The 7,720-nt window shown below is 40.2% G+C and overlaps 1 protein-coding gene across 1 annotated transcript in view; it reads right to left on the reverse strand.

Annotated features, from left to right (window-relative positions):
* LOC103918732 (von Willebrand factor D and EGF domain-containing protein-like) overlaps nt 1–7,720 on the reverse strand; it is a 9,280-nt gene that overhangs the window by 478 nt on the left and 1,082 nt on the right. Inside the window, exons 2-4 of the mRNA XM_009326124.1 lie at nt 4,966–5,061; nt 1,743–1,847; nt 1,246–1,341 (exon numbers count right to left, since the gene is read on the reverse strand). Of these exons, the coding sequence (XP_009324399.1) occupies nt 1,246–1,341; nt 1,743–1,847; nt 4,966–5,061 (297 nt within the window). The remainder of the gene's footprint in view (nt 1–1,245; nt 1,342–1,742; nt 1,848–4,965; nt 5,062–7,720) is intronic.

Consider the following 7,720-nt stretch of genomic DNA (forward strand, 5'->3'; position numbering starts at 1 on the left):
GAAGAAACAGTTGCCCTGTACTAGCTGTTGCTCACACGCTGCTCTTCTGTTCCCCTACTCCCCCAAAAGAAGGGCAGAGGAGGACTGAGCGGGCACAGCTTTAGTTGTCCCCAAGCTGCACACTGGTTCAGGTAACAAGCCAGGGGCCATAATTTGCTTATGAGCATCTGTACCAACAGAAGTCAAACTGGATGCAGACCTAGTTAGTTCGGAAACAGTGATTATTTTCACATTAAGAACCTGAGCACTTCTACCATTATTGCAGGGAATGGAGCTAAGCATTTTGTAAGTTCTCTGCATCTCCCATACTTACCTTTTAATATCACCCTCTATCTCGATATGCTGATGAATACAAAGGATAAGCATTTTGCTGGTCAAATGGAAATGTTAAAGTATTACTTGTTAATGTTTGCTTGACTATATACATTGCAGAAGAACTAGCACTAGCTGATTTGGATTCCCACAGCCACATAAAAATGTCAAATGCAGAGGACTTAAGCCGGAGACCTTGCACCCACAATACCCAGTTTAAAAGCAGTGTTTAAATGACTTTTCAGTCTCTCAGAGAGCAAACAAAAAAACCTTTCCTTTTTACAGTCTCAGGATTATTACCTTTAGCATCAGGGCAGTGCTGTTGTGAGCATACAAGGCCCTGCCAGAGAAGGGTAGATTAAAGTTTTTATAATAATCATCTGCTTTTGTGAATCAACATTTGGGAAAATGCAAGTGGTTGTTCAGCAAGAGTGTCAATCAGTACTAATCCTGATTACAGCCAGCTTCCTCTTACTCTTTTAAGAGCACTTGGAGTTGATTCTGCCGACTTATCCTCAAAGTGAGAAGCACGTTTAAATTTTCCATGTCCATAAAATTTAATGAAGCTTCTAACCCACATCAGTAGCGATAGTGTTTCTGTAATGGCCATTTTCAGTTCTTTATACTGGGATCTCAGTCTATAGAAAATATTTCAGAAATACTGATGAGACATACCAAGTAATGAATTTGGTGACAACCAAAATCTGAATCTGAATTTACTTAAGTGGAAAAGTTCTGTCTTTCTGACCAAACTGAAAAGCTATCTATTCCTTACGCATACTTGTAAGAACCCCAGTATGCAGAAGCAGCTCTCATTTACTATTCTAGGATACTTTCCTAGCAGCTTTGTTAGGCACTGAAGATTTGAACACTATATTGGTAAATCAAACAAGCAGAGAAAATGATAAACGGAAAATGTCGGAAGTCATTTACCTAAGTGACATGCTCCACCAACCCATCCAGCTGGACAGCTACAAATCCCAGGAGCCACACAAGCTCCATTATTCCGACAACCTTGAGGACAAATTGCTAGAAGAAAAGAATGGGTAAGTCAGCAGGATTTATAAAACTGATACAAAAGAATCCTGACAGAATGAAAGATTCAGGATGATACAAATCAAAATGGCATAACACATTTTCTTCCAGGCCATATCCTCAACTGGTATAACTCTAAAGGCATTTCCAGCACCATGGAAATGGAAAAAAATACTGTTAAGAATTTTGGTTTCAATGTTAACAGATGTACACTTTAATGCAAAATAATTTGACGCTGTTTTATCTGAGTATGTACCAATAATGTAGGTCTTCATTTCTGTAGCAATGCAATGACATTTCCATAGTTACTAGCCTCTTAATACTTTTAAAATGTTTTTGTTACTGCAGTTGTATTTTTAGTCAATATAAATATTTTCATGAATGTAGATACCCACCTTCTTGGCATCTTGATCCTGTCCAGCCAGAAGCACAAAGGCACTTCACAACTCCATTGACAGAGATGCATTCCCCACCATTTTGACAGCCTCCTTCACAGCTTACTGCGGAAGAACAGCATACGCAGTGCACTTCAGAAGCAGCATAGGACTTCAAATAATTACCTTTAAACAGCTGGTCTACCATCAACTACTTGTTTTATCACATCTGCAAAAGCTAAAATCTCAGCTATTCAGAGCAAGGCACAGTTCTATAAGGAGTGAGTGAGGATGACAACCACATCTGCAAATGCCAACTCAAAATGCAGTTAAAGTTAAGCATGTGCTTAAAAGCTTGTTGAGCATTTATTTAGCCTGAGAGTACCAACAATCAAACATGATTATCGCTATGGCACAGCTCCTCCCCTCCCCAACTGTGGACAAACTGTTTATCAGCTACACCAGGATAACTACTAACATGCATATACTTATCGATCTTGCCAAATCACAGCTGGTAAGCCAGTAACACGTGGTCAAGGTTTCACATATTTCCTTACCTGACAGGACCTACACGTAACAAGACGAAGAAGAGAAGGGATATTACTTTGACAAATGAACCTATGACTATAGTCAATTGAGTGGTGCCTTCCCAAAGGCCAACTACCTAAGTCAGCCTCCTCATTCCAGAATCGTTCTACACGTCAAAGCCCCGAAGGCCTCATTAATTAAGCATTATTTATGCCAGACATATGATTGGTATCAACCGTGGTGTGCACCGTCTTTGAAATATGGCATAATCACTGTTCTGGACAATCAAGTGCATCCTTTCACAAGCATGAATGTAAATGTATACACCACCTTCACTGTACTGAAGGGAAACAACTATCCTTCATTATAACAATGGAGAGTTGGGATGTCTGCTTGACGCATGGTAGCAGAAAGTCCAAATCTCTGTTCTACCACAAGTTTTGAGCATTATTTCAACTAACAGATTTTTGGCACAAATGCTGAACACGCAAGGACACGCAAGTCAAGTCCAGCACAACTAGAAAAGCTCTTCAAAGCTTGTTTGCATATTTCGTTGTCACACAGTATAAGTTAATGTATTTAATATTGATTGTATTTGATCGATTGTGGTGACTGGGAGAAGTGCCTGAAGGAAAGCAAATATCACTCCAATCTTCAAGAAGGGCAACAAGGACCCAGAGAACTACAGGCTGGTCAGCCTCACCTCAATCCCTGGTAAGGTAATGGAACAACTGACCCTGGAAACCATTTCCAGGCACGTTAAGGACAAGAAAATCATCAGGAATAGTCAGTATGGCTTTACAGTGATGGTGACCAAGCACTGGCACAGGTTATCCTTGGGAAGTTGTGGAGATATTCAAAAGCCGTCTGGACATGGTCCTTGGCAACTGGCTCTAGGTGGCCCTGCTTGAGCAGGGGGGTTGGACAAGGTGACCTCCAGAGGTCCCTTCCAACCTCAACCATTCTGTGATTCTGTGCGATTCTGTAATAGCACATTGCACCACGCTGCAAGTTTGTACATCCAAGCTCCATATGCCACAGTACTCCACCTTAAAGGTGAGCACGAGCACACCCTTTGCCTTACAGGGCTAACATGATAAGAAATATAAGTAGGACTTTTACTCAGATACAAATCCAAGTCTATACTGTAGCATTAGTATAAACTGAATCCTCACTCTGCTTTTTCTACTTAGTAGTACTTCCCACCTTGCTTCTGATTTAGGCTCTTCTGAGAACATCAAGTTCCCCTTTCTGGTGGGGTCCCTGTCAAGACCCCACAAACCTACACTTTCAGTTGGCTTTTAAGAAATTAAAAAAAAAAAAAATCCTTTTGCTGAAAAATGAAGCTGACCATGCTCTAGTTTACCTCATTGCTGTCAACACTGTTATGTCTACTCAGAATGAATAGTTATTTCCCAGTGTGTTACACAACAGTACTGTGTTATACAGATCTTCATTAGAAGACACTTCCTCATATTTTTTATTCTTCTATAATGTTAATAATTTTGATATCAAATTATTATCACTGGCAGTTGAATTCCCACTCAGTGCAGTTAACATCCCAGAGCTACAGTTTAAGCTTCTGCAAACTTAGACAGATGTCACCATGTTAGGTACACTCAGGTCATGCTTTCCTCATAAAATAGCAAATACAGCTTTATTAAAAAATAAAACAACAACAAAAAAAAAAAAACCCAAATCCAGACAACCCAACAACAACAAGACTCCAGAGAGCTCCAGAAGCTAGCCGAGTTCCTTCCCCAAGTACCCATTAGGTAACAGTCCAAGTAACCTCTTGTAGCTATTTTACATTTGAAGGAAATAAAGAAAATGCCCACAAAATAAACATCAAGCATAAACAGAGAATCCCGTGAGGTGTTGCTAGCTGCTGTGACCACAGCCAGACAGAATGCTTATTAAGTTCTCAGCACACTGATGATTGCCCAACTAATTTACCAGTGTTTTCTCAAAAAGAACTTCTAGAAATTTTTTAAGTGCCATGTTGAGGCTTTTCTTCTGAAAGAAAAACAATGCTTTCTTTTCCTTCTCTCTCTCTGGGGATATCTTGCCTACTACATCATTTTCTCCTCAAACTACTTCAAGTTTGCTTCCCCTTTTATGCCAGAACTCAAGCTATCATCAGTAGTCTGATCAGTTCATAACAACATAACAGTATTTTCTTGGTTTGCCTTTTCCAATCCATGCATATATTCAATAGGCTTCACAAAACCATAAAAATTGGTCTTTGCTACTCCTCATCTCTGTCATCTCCCATTACCTATCAACAATACATTGCCACGCATATCTTCAGCAACTTGCCCTCAATATTATCATCTTGCAGATACTACACAAAAGTTTCAACCGTCTAATGTAGAAATATGTATCTATACAAGTCATCTCATTAAATTATTTAGAAAGAGTCTGTTATAGAGCTAAACAGAATATTTACATAACACATAAACAAGGTATTTTCCAAGGGACAAAATTCTCTCAGATTCTCACCACACATTTCAGTACATACACTCCACCCCATTCTCCTGCAAGCATGCAGATCCTCCAAGCCATGCACTTTTTGACAGTAAGGTCAGAGGTCTAAGGAATTAAGGTGATTATTTCAAAGTGCATTAGATCCTGGACTTGAGGAGTCCCAAATTAATTTTGTCTGTTTTCAAACTCCTTGTCTTTCCAAGCTATCACTTGTTTGGATCTTACTCACCTTTATGACAGTATCTACCCCCATAGCCAGGCGGACACCTGCATTTTCCAGGTCTGAGGCACTCCCCACCATTTTTGCATTTTGGATAACATGTTGCTGTAAGACAGACAACAAACAAAGCTTGGATAAATATCGGTGAAGCTTACCAAAATTACTACTTAAGTACATAAGAAATTCACATTATTTTAGTCTCCGCGTACTCAGTTCGTCTTCACATTTCCTAAGATATATTTGCCCCTGCCATCCTACATTGCCGATCAGGTGAAATAGTTTCCCTGCACAGAGAGCACTCCACCATTTTAAGCTTGTAAACACGCAAAACTAAGGAAACTTTTGGACCCTAGACAGAACAGGCAGAAGAAAGATCCATATTAAAAAGGAACAAAGGAACACAGCTGGACTGCCAAAGAAGCTTTTCATAATTGAAGTCAAGAAATGACAGGTGAGAGAAGAGGTGATAAGAAGAAATGATTTAATAAAAAATGGTGCAACTTCTGATTCTTAAGATGAAATATCAGACTTCACTCTTTACTAGATTCCTACATACCTCTCCAGAAAAACTACATGCTCATTTCCTCATACCTCTTCTCTAAAATGTCTCCAGAAGTCAGCCAGCACTTCCTCCTCCTCCACCCTCTTTTTTTGCCTCAGCTGGCCTCTCAGAGACCCTTCTGAAATGTACAGTGTTTGTTTAGAAAACATCTGAGATAAATGTAACTTTTGTCATAACTGTAATTATCTGTTGGGAAAAAGCATCTATGATCATCACAGATTCTGCAACTTTTTCATTGCTGACAGCTTGGACAGGTTGCATGAGGCACAAATAAAAATCTTCATTTAGCAAAATTCTGGGTAAGTCCAGTCAGACTGAAAATAAATTACCTATCGCATAGACCTCCTTGCTACTCATAAATCATTCCTGAATCAGCCCTGGTGTCTGAGAAAACATTTATTCACACAGAGATTTTAGAAACCCACACATTTCAGTGAGTCTCATCTGAATTAACTGCAGGTGTGAGATGAGTTCTCTACACCACATTGCTTTATCCTTTGACTGGATGGGTGAGGTCTGAAACTGAGGGAAGAAAAGGGAAAAGACAAGCAGTGAGTAACACCACACTGATTTTGCCCTTGTATACTTATAGCACTCCCAAGCAACCCAACTAAAGAATAGAGGATTTTTCACATTAGTATCTGCAGAATGAGTATGTGCATGCAAATAAAGGACACATATGTATGAAAGAACCATTCAGCATTTAGCTCTACATAACTGTTTTACCAGATGCTTTCAGTTCCTCGGAAATGCCATAGAAGAGCTCTCAATTTAAGAAAAACTCTATTTCTGTGTAATTTCACATAGTTTTCGGTTCAGTTTTCTTGGCAGAACAAGGGATGAAGCTTCATTTATCCAAATTTTTTTCTGCATCGATGACCTTACCAGAGCAAGCTTTCAGTGGTTCCCTTAACAGTTCCAGACAGTTCACCTCTCTAGTTCAAAAATTGATCTGCATCTCCAACAATCTTTCACATCTCCCCTAAACCCAAAAATGTCTGGGATCCAGCAGTCATTCGAAGCAGTGCATACAGCATAGTTATTCATCCCTACTACGCAGCGCATTAGCTATACATCATTTGTCACCACCTGATAGCCTTAGCTTCTAAATAAAACAACACTCCATGAATGATTACAGTGCTGAATGAAATCTTCAGCATACCGTTTCAGAGTTTAAAAAAAATGAATCACGTTTTAAAAGAAGGGCACCGAGAACTAGAACAAATATTGTACAAATTATATCACCTGTTCATACAGGACAAGCAAAAGCAACTGATATTGAGTGATTTTTAGCAATTAATAGCCACAATGCTCTGCAAACTTTTGAAGAAAGGAATTAGAAATCAGGCATGTTACATTAAACAGTGTTTAAACTAAAACTCTTCTCCCCAGTGTTTACTTTTGCGTATCGGGCAACATTTTCAAAAATACTTTGTCTCCCCTTGGAAACCAACAGGAACAGACTTCAGTTCACCCTAGCTTTATGCCTCCCACCATGAAAATGGGATGTATAAATGACGCTGTGGGTCAGGTACCATCTAAGAAGTAAATTCCAGTATTTTTACAAGCAAAACATACTCTAAACAAACAAGAGATCCAGAAAATAACCTACTTCCTACTCACTTTTTTTATCTTTTCGTTAGTACTCTTCTCACTGATCGTACCTAGAAATAGTTTAACGTTGCTGAGGCTCAGAAAGCTGTCAAGCATCATTCCTTACTCAGGCAAGTATTTAAACATGCACAGTGAAAGTGATAAAAGGAAGCCGATGCAGAAGCCTGTCCAGTAAGTGGACGCTTACCCAACGTTCAAGTGGTGGAACGCTATCTCCTGACATACGGCCTTTTCTGACGGCTGGGTCTACTCACCTACGTGAGTGTCTTCATAAAGGAGCTGGCTCTTGGTTCTGCTCTATCAGCTTGCTATCCTTGCCTCGCCTCACCAGAAACTGGGTGTCTTTACCCCTCTTCTTCCACCGCACCTTACTTACGTCCTCCTCGGCATCTAACCACCAACCTCTCACACCAGATCCAAACCAGAGCTCTTCAGACCTTCCCGGAGGGATTACTTGCAGGTGGGCTGACAGGTCAGATTGCTAATGCAGGTACTTGCGTCTAGCCCTGTTCAGGCCGAGACGCGTCCCCAGGGACCACCACCAACGAAGAGCTCCCCACAGCCCCGGGCAGGCGATGCACGGCGGGG

Source organism: Pygoscelis adeliae, unplaced genomic scaffold (genome assembly GCF_000699105.1).
Source record: "Pygoscelis adeliae isolate BGI_AS28 unplaced genomic scaffold, ASM69910v1 Scaffold15, whole genome shotgun sequence".
In the NCBI taxonomy this organism is placed as follows: domain Eukaryota; kingdom Metazoa; phylum Chordata; class Aves; order Sphenisciformes; family Spheniscidae; genus Pygoscelis; species Pygoscelis adeliae.